General features: G+C 42.4%; 1 protein-coding gene across 24 annotated transcripts in view; it reads right to left on the minus strand.

Annotated features, from left to right (window-relative positions):
- Positions 1 to 18,115, minus strand: part of LOC117960707 (nuclear factor 1 X-type-like) — a 119,609-nt gene that overhangs the window by 73,298 nt on the left and 28,196 nt on the right. For 23 of the 24 annotated variants that reach the window (XM_034898997.1, XM_034898844.1, XM_034898976.1 and 20 more), the window contains one exon: positions 1,600 to 2,131. In XM_034898997.1, the coding sequence (XP_034754888.1) occupies positions 1,600 to 2,131 (532 nt within the window). Of the gene's footprint in view, positions 1 to 1,599; positions 2,132 to 2,954; positions 3,711 to 18,115 lie in introns of those variants that run through there. The other variant, XM_034898866.1, reaches the window with a different exon arrangement.

Below are 18,115 nucleotides of genomic sequence, written 5' to 3' on the forward strand. Positions count from 1 at the left end.
ATATATATATATATATATATATATATATACATATATATATCTCTGCCTGTGTGTGTGTGAAGCTGGTTGAGTCACTGTTTGAAATTCTCAGAAAATTCCAGCTGAGATAATATTAGGTTATGAGCTTGTGTTTGTATGTATAGCCAGCAAATGGTGAAGTAGTGTGTATTTGAAGGATTTGGCTGTGATAGGTGTTTTGTATGTGTGTTTGCATTTTTGTGTGTGCGTGTGTTTGTGTGTTTGTGTGTGTGTGTGTGTGTGTGTGTGTTTGCTGTGTTTTTTGCAATACAGGGAAGAAATTATAACACAGCCAGTGTTTTGGCTGTGTGTGTAGAGTATGCGCACTGGAAGCTACAGCGATGTTTGGCCGAGTGTGATGGTGGCTAAGATACAACAATGTTTGGCTGTATCAAACCGTATCTATGATAGTCCTTGGCCTAGTGCGCGTGATGTGTGGGTGAGTGTATTTAATCGTGACTAAAACTGTGTTTGGCTTTATGTGTGAAAGTACGCTACAAAGATGACAGAGTTGTTTTTCTTTTTTTAAATCAAATGTGTGTATCTTTTTTTAGCTGTGTTTGTATGTGTGCATGGGTGTGAAGGTGGCTGCAATAGTACTGGCTGTCTGTGAGCACTGGCAATTTGTGTGTGTGTGTGTGTGTGTGTGTGTTTGGCAGCCAGGTCCAACGTGATGCTAGCGTTCAGGCAGACGGTGAAGGTGGCAGCAGCCTGCGGCCTGAGAGCAGGAGACACACACACACACACACACACACACACACAATCTGGACTGTGGCCAAATGACGGTCCCTGGCTACAATGGCCTTATCGTGGCACATACACTTTGACAGACTGAGTACAATCTTATAAACAGCGACTCTCACTCATCCACAAAAACACAAGATTTGACTGGGGAGATTATCTTAAAAAACACACACACACACACACACACAGGCATGCAAATTGCTTCCTATAAAAAACACAAAATACATGCTCATATGAAGCCGCAAATGCCTTGCTCAAAAAAATGAACTCGTACTTGCCAGAGCACGCTGGCTGAATGCCCTTGACATACACACACACATATCCTTTTTATCACTGTATTTTTTTTTTTTTTTTGTGAACAATTGTTTTCTTTTTGATCACTATGTTGTCATGTAATCAAACACCAAGGAACACAAGTAAAAAGAAGGAAAATACAAAAAAGACAAAAGCAAAACGCTGTGCCTTTTGCTGAGAAAACGAAAGCATAATGGTATATTCATTACGTTTCTCAGAGTTTTTTCCACAAATCCACAATTTTTTATATAATCATATTAGAAAGCTTATAATCTAAAAGCTTTCCTTCATTTTAAACACATTGTTTCTGAAACTTATAGCACTTATCTTTACACTTTGGTTTATGTATTTTATTTCTGTCAATCCATATTTTTTTAATTATGTGTCAAACAAGCAAGTGTTTCTGTTTTAGATGTGTTTGTGTATGCACATGTCTGTGATTATGCAAATGTTTGAACATCTGTATATGCCCATGCACACGGGCATGAATGACGAGTGTTTATGTGTTGGCATCCCTCTTTTTAGTGTCTAGTGTCCACGTACCTGGCGTGTGGACGAAGTAGGCCAGGTATAGGTCCAGCTCCTTGACGGACACTCCGATGTGGTGTGGCTGGACACACAGGCCAGGGTTGGTGCACTGTGGTGACTTGACCAGCCGTTCGCCATCCGTGCTCTCCAGAGGGCTGCCCTTGAACAGGATGACCATCACCAGGTCCAGCCGCCACACCTTGTCGGCCTGGCGCAGGCAGTCGATGCGACGGATCTTGCCCTTCTGGTCAGGGTTGGACAGCACACAGCAGGGGGGCTTTTTCCCCGTGATGGTGAGCACAAAGTCCTCACGGAACTCAGGCCGGATGTCCTTGCGGAGCTTGGCCAGCAGGCGTGAGGCCCACTTCTGCTTGATCTCTGGCTTTTCCCCCAGCAGCTCATCCTTCACTGCGCGCTCTTCCTCCTTGGACATGCGCTTCTCGTGCTTCTTGAAGTATTTGCGCTTGCGGGCCTGCAGGTTGAACCAGGTGTAGGCAAAGGCGCGGACATGGGGCAGCAGGGCCTCGATGAAGGGGTGGAATTCATCCTGGAGGAGGGAGGAGGAAGGGGGGAGGGTGGAGGAGGAGAGGGAGGAGGGCGGGAAACAGGAGGAAGCAGTGGAGAGAGAGGGGGAAAATGGGGGAGAGAAGGATGGGGAGAGAGGGAGTGGGGGTGAGGAAGGGAAGAAAGAAGAGAGGCAGTTAGCACCGGCACGCAGCATGGAGAAGCGGCGCCTGCTCTGTGTGAGCGGAGGGAGAGAATGAACGAGAGGTGCAGAGAGAGAGAGAGAGAGAGAGAGAGAGAGAGAGAGAGAGAGAGAGAAAGAAAGATTCTGTACACTCTCTACCTAACACAAACGCATCATGTTGATGGACACACTTTACAAAACACTGAACAACACAATAGTGATAGACTGAGAGATAAAACATAAAAAAGGGAAATTTAAATATCTACTGTGAGTTTTTCTTCAAATAATATTAGTGTAAACATTCATACATGTGCCCGCCTATAAAAATACATGTAAAAGAAACAACGTGTTATAAATACAAATATTGCCAGACTTGCAAGCTACCCATTACAGAACAAGAAAAACATTTAATATACATTTTTTTAAACATGAATTCTATTTTATTTCTAATTTATTTATTTTTAAATCTTTAAAAAAATATGTGGAATTTATAAAAATAACTAATGCATACAAAACTTAAATAATTTAAGAAAACTTAATTTATTAAAATTCTTCATAAAATATTTGTCCATAAAAACAATGAACTGCGTCCCACTCGGAATTAGCTAGTAGCAGTCGCTGTGAAAAAAAACGTGTGAATGAAAAGAAGATAAAATAAATAATAGAATAATATGGTATTTACCATTTTGCTCTCTCATCATAAATTCACCCGCCGATTGCAAAGAAAATGAAAATGCACCACGAGGACAACAACTGGATTGTTGAATCAAAAGGCACTGAAGTAATGCTGCGTATATTAGAAAACAAAAGACTGAAGGAAAAAAATGTAAGCAAAAAGAGAAGCTGAGAAACTGTCCAATAAAAGCAGCAGGGGGGGAAAAGCTGAGAAAGAGGAGACAGGCCAAAGGGGCGCAGTGTAATACCAGCACAGGAACACAGGAGGTACTGTAGCAGGAGCTGCAGAAGAGGTGCTGATCAGGAGCACAACAGAAGGAGAGTGTAGAGAAGTTTAGCAATCTCTCCAAAAGAGCTGGACGTGCACGAAGAAAAACAAAAACAGATACTGCCGCAAAAAGGATAAAATTGTCAAAAACGCGACAAGCCTCTTTCTTCGTTCTACAAAATTATGTAGAAAAAAATATCTGGACAAAAAAACAACAACAAAAAAATGCTTGGCAAAGTGGCGCGTGCTATTGGTTCAATTCTGTAGGATCTGCATAAGACTCACGAAAAGGGAGAGAGAGAGAGAGCTGGACAAGGGGGGTGCGGACAGAGGAGGAGAAGAAGAAAAAAAAGAAAAAACAAGAGGACCGAATCAATGTTGGAAGAGTGTGCACGACCGCTGGCAAACCCGAGTGCAGCTTCTTTTTTCCCCCTCTTTCTCTCCAACTCTGTCTCTCTCTTCCTCTCCACTTTCCTTCTCTAACCATTGACTGAGTCTGTGCCAACATGCACAGGGCCCACCTATTTGGCACAGAGTCTCAAACAGCCCAGCCAATACGCACGCTCCCACTGCTGAAAGGGAGGGAAGAGAGAGATGGCAGAGGGAGAAGCAAAGCGGTGGGAGGGGAGGGGGAGGGGGGGTTGGTGGCTGGTAGTGGAGGGAGGGGGGGGGACTGTGTGTGGTGCAGGCAGAAGGCACGTCATTAGCCAAATAGACAAGTTCCAATCTATTGCAAAGGCAAAGTCCAGAGGATATTAATTTTACATGCATCCAATCCAGACAGCACCAGCCTTGTAAAGCCCTCCTACGTCCTCCAACCTCCCTTCATCGGCTTCGTCACCAGCGTGGTCACAGCCATCCCAACAAACCAGCTCGCTCTCCAACTGCACCTCCCTACCCCCACCATCCAGATGCCCCCCCCCCCCCCCCTGCTCGTGTTACACCACCCTGGCATGGGATGGCATGAGAAAACACAGGCCCAAAATCCCACTAGACCCTGAGACCAGCAGCTGCTCCTGGATTTACCACACAAACAAAGAGAGGAGGAGGAAGAAAATGCCTGTTACCCCCCCCCCCCCCCCCCCCCCAAACCCCAACAAAAAATACCATCCAAAAACATGCTCTCCTGTTTCAAAATGCACTCTCACATCCAAACTGGCCCCTTCTCTTCTTCTCTTTTTTTGTTAGTTCGACTTTAAAAGCCCCAGCAGCGCAGACACAGAAATACATTAAAAGTTTCTGTTACCAAATTAGAGAGCAATCTGATTTGTGGTTTAGACTGGATTCACTGGACACTGATGGCTATAAATGCTGTGGTGGACAGCTTCATGTAAGTAGCCTATACACGTTAAGCTGTTTAACAAGGCAAGGCAAGCGGATAATGAAACTGTCTAAAACAGGCTATACCACTTCCCTGTTATTCACTAAACTTCATCTAATGCTTTCAGATTCAGATATGCAGGTCTTTGTAATAGCGAAAAATAATTATATTTTCCTACTCCAGCCGGTAAATTGCCCATATTTTCAATGTGTTGCATTATGAAGTACACAATGACACATGATTGTGATTGAACAGCAGCAGAAAGTGAGGGAGCACAGGGCTGTAAATCTGCGCTGGCAAGCTTATTGTCTCATCCTCATTGGCTGACCCACATGACCTCAGAGGGACTAGCTGTGCCCAGTGCACCATGGGAGAAATATTTGAGAGACAAAGGCTCCCACCAAGGATCAATTCACTATAATCTAATGTATGCATGAAATACAGAAAAAAAGTATATATATGTTAGAAGTGCATTTAAATGTCATACTTCCAAATTACAGAAAAATAACATTTGCTCATTTATATGTTCCAAATCAGTCAATTAGAATTATAAAGACACTGTTAAAACTGGAATCTCTGCAATGGGCAGCGGCAAAAAGCTAACTTGTCATGTGGCAATGTTGAGGGCCCGGCCATTTGATTGTGGGTTGAAGCCCCCTGCTGTGCAATGGGACAGGCTGTCTGTGTGAACGCCCTACAAGGGCCAGAGTACTCTGGTTGGCTCCCAGGACCATCAGATTTAGCCCGGCCTGCTCCCTCTGTCAGTGTCTGACAGAGGAGCCGCAGCCTGGATGACTGGCTGGTCCGCTGACTGGCTGGCAAGCTGGCGGTTCGGTTGGCCGAGAGGCTACATGACTGGCTGGGTGAATGACTGGTTGGCTAACCGGGTGGGTAGCTAGCTGGCTAGCTGACTGCCTGGCTGGCTGACTGGCTCGTCACTGCTACTACTGTGGGGTGGGGAGGGGGGGCAGACCCCATCTGGCCGGGCCGCGCCGGGCTGGGTGCCGATTGTTCATGCTAACATACGCCTGCCTCACACAGCCACACTGAACACGCGGAAAATGTGACAATGAGAAAAGATGGTGGCGGCAAGGAAGAAAATATATGGGCAAAAGTAACATGAGAAGAGGATGTGTGTGTTTGTTTTTGTTTATAAAAATAATGACGGAGGTGTGTTTGTTGCTTATTTGAAAAGACTGTTGGGATCTAGACTTTTTGATAAATGGGCCGCAGACAAAGAAAAGGAGTCATATGTGCCAAGTATTGCAGTTACTTCCTGTAATATCATCACGCCATTACTGACAAATGGCAAAGCGATAATAACCAAGATTACTATCAGGGAAATCCAAACCTCCCCTTTTGTCCATTCAAACTAGCAACACATTTCCTTTTGTAGACCCAGCCCTGCAACATTTTTTCAGTAAAATAACTCTTCATATAACAAAAAGAGGATAAATAAACTGACAGAAACCTATTATATGACATCAAACAAATCCATATTATTAAGCAAATAGTATTTGCATGAAATATGTAATCCTTCAAAATAATCCCCTCTTTTTAAAATCACTTAGTTAAACCCATTGCCAGGCTTAATATGATCATAAATTGGACTAAATACAAAATTATACACACCAGCACAACACAGGCATTTGCCGTTAAGGCAAGATTTTTTGTGATTTTGGCCAAGAAAAGATTGTGTGGCGCCCTTTTATTTAATGTGTCCATTTTTTTTTTTTCCATTTTCAAACCCATATTTCCTTCAGCTCATTAGAGAGGGCTTCTCCTGTTTGCCCAGAGTTCTACGGGGCAGAACGATGGGTGGCAGGTTGTCGGGCCTTGGCCGCTGGACTCATTAGGTATCTGCTCTGCAATAATTTGAGCAAGAGCTCATCTTATCTCTGCATGCCATGCTCTGTCTTTTAGGAAGCAGCGACCTTTATTCGCCAGGCCGGGCAAAACAAATCTCCCCTCCTGCCCTGTCAGGGTACAACTCAGAGTGCAGGAGAGACATGAAAACCACCTCTGGTTTTATTAACAAGGCCAAGCTTGGAGCAGCAGCAACTGCCAAAAACACAAGACAAAGAAACCCCATAAAATCTGAAATTGGTGTATTGAAGATGTTGATGGTACTAAACAAAACAGAAACAGTGCTTGGTGAAAATTCACCCATTACACCTTTTGTCATGTGTGCAGGGCTGGCAGGAATATCCTAAATCTCCTACAGCTAAAACACATTAATTGAGGCATAAAAATGAATAAGTAAAATGGCACCAAATCCAGGATTACAGCACGAGGCAGGTCCTGAAGGAGCACACCTGTGCGCGGCCTGTCTTTTAGCCTCAAACGGCCTGCACCGTGCGTCTTGACGTTTGCACGATACTTTACAAATGAATATTCACACCTTGAAAAGAATGAAACCTACCTCGGTCACCGGTCAATTATAATCCCCCCAGCACCGATGTAACGGTAGTTTTAACGGCTAATAACGGCTGTTTTTTCCTCCGTCTGTTAACATGAACGGACGGGGTTGTTGACCTCGATCCGTCCGTCCGTATGTAGCCCATTGTGTTTTACGCTTGTTAAAACCAAACACACAATATGTCTTGTTCTTGACTGTGCAACGCCTCTTAATACCAAATATGTTCACATTAATGGAAAGCTCCTCTTCCCTATGGACGGATAACTGAACGTGGGCTTCGCCAGCGGTCAGCTCTGGTTCTCAGCTTCAGTTTCGTGCGGCCTGCGTTAAATCCAAAAGGTCAAAATGAACACTAAAAGTCGAAATGGAAAGGAAAGAAGGGGGCTGATGTCTCGTAGCAGAATTAACAGGCTAAGTAAAAACAGTGTAGTGTGACCTCCGTGAAGACACATTCGCCAGAGTAAAGACATGTTACTGTTGCACAAACGCATTTCTGGAGTTTACTCACATAAATGACCGGAGGCGTTTTTAACGTAGCCTATTTAACCTTTTTTTCCTTTTACATTTTTAGATAGACACCTTCGAGCAAATAAAAACGGGACTTTTAGTTCCTGTCTGTGGAGTAGTTTTCCATATGACTCATTCAACAACCGTAACTCGGGCCTGTTTATCACAATGTTGTCAATAGCACTAAAAAGCAATCACCTGAGATGAATTTGTGGTATTAATCTTAGATTTGCAAATTAATCCTAAAGGGCTGACATCTGCATAGGACACGTGGAAATAAAGATCCGGTCACATATCGATTTGATGCCTCCTGCAGTGAGAGGACGCCTTGGTTGGGAGTCAACAGGCATTCCATGTGTTCTCACTGGGCTGCTGACAGCTTTCAGCCATTTGGCTTTAGGTTATATTAACAAAATACAGGTCACTTATTTACTTTTTATTCCTTTTACCGTTAAATTGTGACTCCAACAAAAGATGAAATGGAATTTAAAAATAAATAAAAAGTAAAGGTAATAAATCAAAACAGAATAATTAAAAATAATAAATAGAAAATAAAGTCCAGCCTTATCATTACAACTGGTTTCTTTTTAATTATATTAATAAACGCACCCCATTCATATTTCCTATTGATAGTATAGCCAACATGACCTAATTAATGTAAATTCTATAAAGATTTTGGTTTAAACTAGTTGGTTTAAAAAAAAAAAAAAATCTTACAAAGTAAACATAGGATAAATTTTAAATCATATAAACAATAACATTGAATTCATGAATACCAATATCTTGCATATCTATTTGAAATGTGTTTTAAAACAAAGGGACCATATTTATTTGAAATTCTAATTCATGTATACATTTCATCTAACTTTTAATTTGTTCAGTGTAATATTAAAATTCTGAACCATTTCAAATTGTGCTTGTGAATAAATGTACATTCATATAAATGATATTACATTCATCAAATATGTTCTAATAATAAAGTAATTCAACCATATATTTGCTGGAAGAATACGAAATACCACACATATTAACCTTTTCCTCTTGCAGCATTTTATTTTAGCAACATTTCTTAATAAAAACAAATTATAACGAGAAAAGCTAAACTTAAATTTTTTTTAAATGCTCCAAAGAAGTAACTGAAGGTCAGATTTTTCTGATGAAATTTGTCTCACACACAAGTCTTTTGTTAACTTTACACAGGATGATCCTGTAAGATAAGGCTAGGACACACAAACACACACACACACAAACAAACACAAACACACACACACACACACACACACACACACACACACACACACACACAAAGCTGTTGAAGGTTACAGCGTGTTAGGACGTGTCACAACAGGAATTTCACTTTGACATTTGCTTGGAAATTGCATATTGACAAGTACTGCAGGAGTGCTGGTGATGTAAAGACGTGAGCTATCTGAGCTATTTTCCGTGTGTGTGTGTGTGTGTGTGTGTGTGTGTGTGTGTGTGTGTGTGTGTGTGCGTGTGTGTGTGTGTGTGTGTGTGTGTGTGTGTGTGTGTGTGTGTGTGTGTTGACCACTCGAGATGGACTGGAATAATTTGGTTAAAGTTTCTAGAGCTGTTTGTGCTTTGGATATTATCCATAAAAAAAATGATTTGCCTCATTAGTCTAAACTTTACATAAAACATTTGCTTGCAGTAATATAGTCATAGTGCTATTACTGTTCATTCTGAATAAAAAAAGACAAAGGAAGTATAAAAGAAAAAAGTTGCTTTTAGTTTGAGCAGAGTTTCCATATTTTTTTACAGGAGTGCAGGACAAATGAGGTGTGCAGGCCTGACTAGTGGTGAGGTGACGGGTTAGTAACCTTACAATCTTCTGGGATAGAAAATAATTACGGACAAGTTGACGTAAAATACTACTATTTTCTTGGAAACTCTCAAAATCAGTGTCTTTTTTTTCAGGCCCATATACATGCACAGATCCACAATATTCTTCTAAAAAATGTCCTTAACTTTTCATCAGTGCCAGTCCTATTTCCATCCAGCTCAAAACCTTTTCAACCAGTCATCTACTCCCTGGAAGAGGAAAAAACGTCCCATCTTTCTGCTCCCTTTCTCCCATCGGCACAGATTGATGTTAAAAGTGTGTCGTGTGCGCATCGTTTGTAATTACGCCTGTTTACACACCGAAGCATTACTATGTGTGAAAGTCTGGAAGCCATTTGTGGCATGAGGCTGAGAGAGAAAGACAGACTGAGCGAGCTTTAAACAGCTCCAGAGACACAAGGACTGATAGCAAACTGGGGCTTCTGACATGACAGACCTGGGTAATATTATAGCCTACTTAAATATGCTTTCACGTTTGTGCGATGGATTTGTAGGCAGACTGGTTCTGCCTGAAATGTAACCACATCAAAGATAAGATCAAGGGCTCTTTATGATTCTTTTCAGTATCCAAAATGTATTCAGCCAGGATTTTCTTAAGGTTTGTGTGGGTTTTTTATGACTCTGGCCCATCTGCATGAATTTCATTCTATCCAGTTAATTATAAACATAACTTTAACCCCACAAGCGAGTTATATTCCTAATTTATAGTCCAACTATTTCGGGAACTGAATTCAATTTGGACGACTTAAAAAATACATTTTGGTATGATCGTTGGTTAAATAAATTGGCAGGTTTTGGGCTTAGATTTAGTGAAAGAAATTCAAAATGTATACACTGTACACACCACATGTACATGTAAAACATTATACATTCACTGTTTAATCTTGATAACAGTGCAGCCAATTAGAAAGACTGTTTCTCTTAGAGGATGATGTTATCGTGGTATAAATAAAACTAAATTATATATTTCAAACTAAATTAGGAGATTCTGGCATTGCATGTTGCAAACAATGACTGAATGAAACCATTTCAACATGGGGCGGTACAGGATTACATGTACGCTAAGTGAATGCATATCGACTACTGCATATGTGCCATATGTGTGTTTACGTTACAGAGGATTCTGTAGCGTTACCATGACAAATACACGCAGACACATAAACGGACTCAAACACACACACAAACAAATACTATAGCATTTTCTGACAGAACATAAGTAAGAGTGAGAGATCATTGTTTCTCATCGATGAGGCCAGCCATTCCTGATCAGGTCAAGTAGGCAGTGCGATACTTGGAGTGCGTGTGCATGTGCGCTTGTGCGTGTGCTTGTGTGTGTGTGTGTGTGTGTGTGTGTGAAGCTTTCTGCTTCAGTTATACAGGGAAGGATAGTCTCACACGTTCTGTCTCACTCCTAACTGAAGCACATGCTGCACACACCTACAGGGTTCCAGTCGGCACATGCCAGCAGCACACACTGGCTACCATGCCCTGCCTACAGCTGCAGAGAGGTCTTTGAACCTCATGGTTAGCAAATACAGCAGGAATCAAGCAGATAATGAAACCCGATATCCCCTCCCTTCCATGCCCTGCTCCAACAGCCAAGGCCTGCTTCTCCTCACACAAGAGATGCACTATTGAGAGACTTTCTCTCGTACTCTTTTGCTCCCCCTCATTCTTTTATTCCTCCCTGGTACTCGTTCTGCCAGTCGGCAAGGCGAGATGCCAACCTCTCCCCAAAGCCGGGCAGAGTGCCCTCACCCTTTATGCAAATGCTTCACCACTTGCCCAACTCACACATTCATTCTGTGCTCCCACCGCCACTTACTCCTCCATTCCTTCTTTCACCTCTTACTCTGCAATCTGTCTCTCTCGCTCTCTCTTGAACACTTTTTCCCTTTCCTGTACTCCGTATTGTTGTTGCACTTCCCTCTACCAGTTGCCTATGCTCTCCCTATCTCGATGGGTATCCAGCATCTCTCGCTCCGCTCCCCCTCACTTCTTTCACGGTGGAACTCCCTCTCTGCCTCGCTCTCTCACACTCTCTCTCTCTCTCTCACCCAGACTCAAACTTGTGGCCTCATTCCTCGGCCATTGCCAGACAGGCAAGTGCAGAAACTCCCTTCACCCTCTCTTTTTCTCTTCTTCTTCTATCTCTTTTACTCTCTCTCTATCTCTCTCACACACAGAAACTCAGCCACTCGTGCCCTGGTACTTCCATTAAAGGGAAAGTATCTTGTCTATAAATTATACTTTTTATTCATCTGCTTCAGTTTGTATATCATCTGTTAGTGTTAAGTGTTAAATGTATAGTTTGCAAGTTGGCATGTTTAACTGTGAATTTGTCCCCTATTTTGTGTGATTGATTGCTTCCTTGATTATTGAGCAGGGTATTAGTGGAGCACACAAACACTCTCCTTTCACACAAGAAAGAAACACTAGAGTTGCAGTGGTTTAAGCATGTGCTCACATTTACATGCTTTAACAACAGCCCATTTTGTTTATTTTTTCAGAAATACGGCAGAATATGTATTGCTCCAGATTAACATTGCAACACAAAGCTAATTCATGAGCGGTGGGTGAAACGCTACTGATCAAATCTGGCTGATTGAAGAATTATTAACCATGAGATGAGATTCTGCAACAGTTGACTTTATGAAACCCTTTTAAGACAAATTATTACATCTCATAACTCTATGGTTGTCAAGCTGCGAACATGGCTGTATTCTTAGTTCCTATAAAGGTGAGATTTGTGGGGACACAACAGGAATATTGACAGAGGTTTCATGTACCAAATCACTGTGTGATTTTTAGTATGCTATTTTGAATCATGTCAAATCTCCACAAAAGTAATTTAATCGCCAAATAACTCACCGTTAAATAAAAAACGCAGTTAGAGTGTGTTAAGTCGTATTCTGAGACAAAAACCCCAAACAAATAAAAGTGAGTGCTAGATAATAAAAAGAACCTAACATCTTAGCCCGCTGAACACAATATTTTTATTTACAACTAGAACACTGTTCAAGTGTTTGTGGCATGCTACTTTGTATATGGGCAACCAACCCTCTTACATTAGCATCATATTTCCGCATCAGTGAGCTCCCTATCAGGGACACTGAAGCTTGCGGATTTAATTCCGCTTATCATGAGAGCTGGAGTTTGGCCTGTGCTGAGTTGGCGCTGCGAGGGTTAAACGTTGCCCGCTCCCTGTGGCATGATATGAGCTGGGCCTTTGCCTGTGCACTCTGCCTTGTCTGCTCTGAGTTGGTAGTGTTAGAGGTTAAGAGTGGGTGGCTGCTCCAAGTGGCTTCCTATGTGACTCTGATCCCATTGGGGTTAAAAGGTGTGTGTTCCAAATGGCTTCCTGGGAGCTGGGTCCTAATCTCTGCTATGCTTGACAGAGTTTGGGTTAAAGGGAGACAGGCTCTTGATATGGCTTGATCCGAGCTGGCAGTGTGAGGGTTAAAGGTCGCTCTGCCCATTTTGAGTGGCATTCCCCTCTAGGGCAAGCACCATGCCAGGCCGGAAGAAACAGAGGGCACACACAAACACATGCAAGGCGAGAAACAAAGAGCCCTCACAACCACACACAGACACACATAAACACACAAGGACACGTGCGCGCACACACAACGACTAAATCATTTTGAAACTTTTATCCTCTCAAACCAGTGCTTTCCTTTTTTAAAGATGTATCCTCCAACAAAGCAAGGGGAAGACAGGCAGACACATGACACAGACGGGCGCCTCTGGGAGAGTGTGTGTGTAGTTATCTCCTCTGTGACCAAGCTCGCTGACTTCCCCAGCCTAAACTACCACCTCGCACAGACCTCAGGAGCACCACAGTACCACAGGCAGACAGCCATAAGTACATGTCCTCAGAGGGGACTTGAAATGGAGAAAACCTACCTCGATTAAAGAGGCACCTCACAAACAGGCATGGGAAAAGAAAAAGAAGTGGGAACCAAAAAAGTCGTGTATCACCATTCCAAGCTTTAAATTAGGTTAGTGTTGGATTTATAACAGTGAAGCGTATGAATTTAATTTTTTAACATTATCAGAAATAGTGCAAATGTGTTACGCAAATGCCACTGTTATTGTTGTTGGAACAGCTAAGACCTAATTCCAACAATTGACAAGTATATGAATTTTATCCAACAGTATTTGGTAATGACTGACAACTACTTAAAAGCTTGCATCTGGTATATTTAGAGGTATTTGACATTGGGCCTTATCTACCGTGAAATCCCTCATAATTGTGCTGAGAAACGGAGACGGAAACGGAGTAACATGTTTTACTTTTTCTCCTTAACTCAGTATCCTGCTCGGCTTTACTGTTATCGGCAACAAATAGTCCACTTGTGCCATGTTATTTTGCAATGAAAAGTACAGTGTTTATCAACTCTCAGCAAAACTGGTCTGGTATGAAATACCAGTCCGTCTCCATTTATAAACATGTGATTGTATGAAAAGATAGTAAGCTATCACAGAAAAGTGAGAAGAAGAGAGCTGGACTGAGAGCAGCAAGAGCTGCCACGTCAGATGCTGCTGAGGCTTCTTGGCTGTCAGGACTGAAACAAACACAGAGAGTGTGGACACACACGCACATGCAAATGCAGTAAGGCCTGCACATGCACAGATCCACACATCCACTCGAATGCCCATGCACAAATACTGACTCATATCTGCACACACACACACACACACGCACAAAAAGGATTTGCCTTTGCGGTGCTGTTTAGGGAGTTGGAGTCATCAGCCAAGCTCAACACCCCTGCTCAGTGAAGCCATCACCGCTGTTTCACTGTGAGTCAACATGGATGGAGCCGCTCCATCAACAACACGCACACAGGCCCTAATAATAAAACGAGCAAATCCCTCACTCCAGATTGCCTGCCACGCGCCAGAGAGGGCCTGCCCCCGGTCTGATCATTTCCTGTTATAGGATCGCTACTGGATTTACACTTATCATTTGGTTGCACTCTTCTAGCATTTAAATTATTATTTTGTTTTCGAAATAGCCATGCATTTGAATGTTAAAAAAAAAAAAAATTCTAAACTGTGACAACCAAATTATAGAAGCACTATATGCAAAACATTAATGATTTCCAATGCACAAATAAGAGTACTCTAGAGCCTGTTTCAAAGCACCACATATAGGGAAATAAGGTAAGCAATATTCAAGCTCTTGGGCTGCCCAAAAAAAAAAAATCTGATGCAAAATAGGATTTGGCCGCATCTTTATTTAGGCTACCTTTTCAATTCCTGTAGAAATTGCATAAATGAATACAAAAACGCCATTGTTTCAGCAAATTTTAGAGGGGCTTTCTGCTTGATATATTTCCAGAGAGGAAAATCGAAACACTGTTTTTCAATCTGAAGGGGAGAGAGATTTGATTCTTCAGATAGCACTTGGCACCATTTGCCTTCCCTAAGTACTGTAATATGATTATGATACATTAGCATTCCTTCACATTGACAAAGAAACCCAATATGTGTACATCAAGCATTGTTGTCAAAAAGGAGGAGAGGGAGGAAAAGAGAAGGGAGAGGAGGGTTGAAGAAGATGGAGAGTCAGGTAAAGGATTAGCATTAAGAGGCCGTAGTGAGTGAAAAGTTGCCCGATGAACAGCATTCCAACGGACAAAGCCTGGCGAATGGGGGAACTGTTTTAGATGCGCTGTTCTCAGGAGAGGCAGACAGGGAGTTAGTAAAGTGGCTTTTAAGCTCACCAAATCCAACATATCCCAGATAAGACTGTGGCTCTTCCTGAGGGAACGAAAGAGAGGAGTAGCGGAGTGGGCTGGAAAGAATGAGGTAAAATGAGGAAAGAGACAGTTGAAGTAAAAGACGTATTGAGAGAGAAAGAGGAGGGAGAGTTGAGGGCTAGGTGAGAGTGAGAAAGAAAAAAGTGGGCAAAGAAGAGCAAATGTGAAAAAAAGCAAAAGAAAGAGAGGTTTTTGAAAAAGAGACAGGAAAAAAAGGTAGGAATGAATTGGACGGAAAGTGAGACCATATTTTCAGATTAGAGCACATGTGAGCTTTGGTGTTGGTTGATCCCGTCTCATACAGTGCAGCGAATGAACCCAGAGACACTGAGCAGCCCTGCTTACCTCTCAAGCAGGATTTTATCACCTGCGTGAAAGATCACACACTGGCTAACCTCATCAATCTCTGCTCTGTCACAGACCTGTGCAGGCCTTTTATGTATACTCTTCAGTGTTAGTTTAGTTTGGATATTGTTTAGGCGACAAAAGTTAGACAAAAACACACAAGGCAGCACACACAGAAACACACTGAAGCATATGTGATGTGAACTATAGTATGTGCATGTGCATAAATATTCCGACCTGTTGCATTCACCCTTGTTGGACTCACCTACAGCTGCCTCTACAATGTGGTTGATTTTATTTAGCTCTTTCTTGTGGGTTTTCCCAATGTTGTCTTCTTTCCACACACATACACTGTTAACTGCCTGGTACATGCATGCGCATGAAACAACAGGAGACAGGTGCACATCCACAGGCCAGAGAGCAGAAAGTCAACAAACAAGGGTCAGTTTTTAATATCTCCCTAGTTTGTTTATTTAGCAGTGGTCAGGTTTTCACTCATAAAGCTCCAAAACTCCATTGCAAAAGTCCTCCTTTTAGACTCCAGAGAGAACATTCAAACAGTATTAATTCCTCTTGCTGGGAAGAGGGACGGCCTTTTCCCGGAGCAATCCATAACATCTGAATATAAAAATAAATACGAAGAGCGGGTGCGCTCCAAAGTGAGGAGGGAAAAAAAATCTGCCTGAAAGTTTGACGGCGGTGTGTGTTTTTCCTCTGTTTCACCAGCATCTGGGACAACATGTTTCTCACTGTGCTGCAGCCCACTACCATGTTTTTTCTTTCTCTTTAAAAAAAAATATATACATATATCAATCTCTTTATTGAGCCTCCCTTTCCTGTCTCTGTCTTCTTTATCACCCCCCTTGCTCTCTCTTCCTCACTTTCTCTGCTGGACGCCCCCGTGCCAGTTAACTCACCACAAGCCGGAGGGAGGACCGCAAGAATGCTTAAATCAGCATAATTAGGCCTGTGTGTACTTTAAACACACACGTTTCCCCCAAGCCTGGACCCCTGCCACCCGCACACCGCTGTGTACGCTGCCACGGCCCGTCTCTTTGAGTCAATAAACACAAACATATCAGCAGTCAGCCTCACACACGTTCATTCGGCATGCACACAGATATGCACGTAAATATATATGCAACACATGAGGTGAAAAATGATGCTGTTTCCTTCTGCCAACCAACCCCCCTCCCCCCACGCCCCAAACCACCATCACCACACTAACATAGTTTGACCCGTTACACTGTGTACCTGAGGGGGAGGAAAGTAAATGAATTGAATATGGGGGTTGTGTGCTGAAAAGTTGCACGTTTGTTTGGAATTCTCCATAAGCAAGCCAGTAAAAACTAATCACCAGCACTTAAACAATGGCAGGGATCTCAATTGAGTTTGTGGTTTTGTCCCATACACATCTGTACGTGTTTAAGGTTTCACTAATGCATTAACAAACAACCGCCTGCCAGCAAATCCATGGTACCTGGCTGCATATGGAGATTATCAGTTGTCATTACAGACAATTTAATAATAATCACGACCATCAAAAACGAATCTGTCCAACCATGTGATATTTGGATGGCCAATATTACCGGGTGAGTGGATCATATTAGTGAAGATGGTCACACAATGTGAGTAGCTTGTTATTGTCTTAATCTATTTTTTTTTTGTGTGGGGCAAAATGCTGCTCACCGTACTATATGAGTGTGTCAGTGCATCACCCTGTGTAATAAGAGCAATTACAGAGAGGACACCCATGAACTTGAAGCATCAAAATACTAACCAGTACAAATCAAAAGACAGTAACTAAGGCCTTTTGAAAAGGCGTCCAATAAAAACATTACACTAACTCCCTTAGGAGCTCAAACACTCACAGCTCTCTAAGATGCTTCAGGTGCAGACAGACAACACAGGAGAAGCCCGTACTTGCACAAACGCAGCACCAAGCGCATCAAAATGATGAAATCGCATCTCGTGAAAATGCGAACAGGAAGAGGAGTGTCAAACACTAAAAGCCTGGTAGCGACTCAGCCTGCGGGTTTATATATTCATTTCCATTCTAAAAATATGCGCAGAGAGGACATGCAACTCCAGTCGTGAATATCACTTATGGCACTCGTTCTGGAAGCATGGATGTGTTGCCATGGAGTTTGTATGTCATTAAAGCAAAACATCAAATTAATTTGATTTCATTTAACATCACCCGCCTCAAAACAGATACATTTTATATAGCCTCAGCTTACGTTCCTCTTGGCGTAACACTCCAGAAAGTGATTTAGAACACCATGCTTGGTCTACTTAGGAAAATATTTTGTCAGCAGCATTTGATCAAAGTGGTGTGATACTGTTTATACACACTGAAAACTAGCCACAAAGAAGCCATCTCTTCTTCTGTCTGTCTGTCTGTCTGTCCTGTCTCTCTCTCTCTCACACACACACACACACAAACAAACAAACTTATTTCTGTGTTTGTGCGCTCACACAGCATAGATCTTGTGCAGGGTTCAAACAAGGTAAAGATATGGTATATTACGCAATGGCTTATAGATTTTTCCACCCCTGGCGAGCTGCCAGCACTCTCAATGGGAGAGAGAGGGAGGGAGATAGAGAAAGGATCAGAGAGAGAGACAGAGAGAGAGAGAGAGAGAGAGAGAGAGAGAGAGAGAGAGAGAGAGAGAGAGAG

Source organism: Etheostoma cragini, chromosome 2 (genome assembly GCF_013103735.1).
Source record: "Etheostoma cragini isolate CJK2018 chromosome 2, CSU_Ecrag_1.0, whole genome shotgun sequence".
Lineage (NCBI taxonomy): Eukaryota > Metazoa > Chordata > Actinopteri > Perciformes > Percidae > Etheostoma > Etheostoma cragini.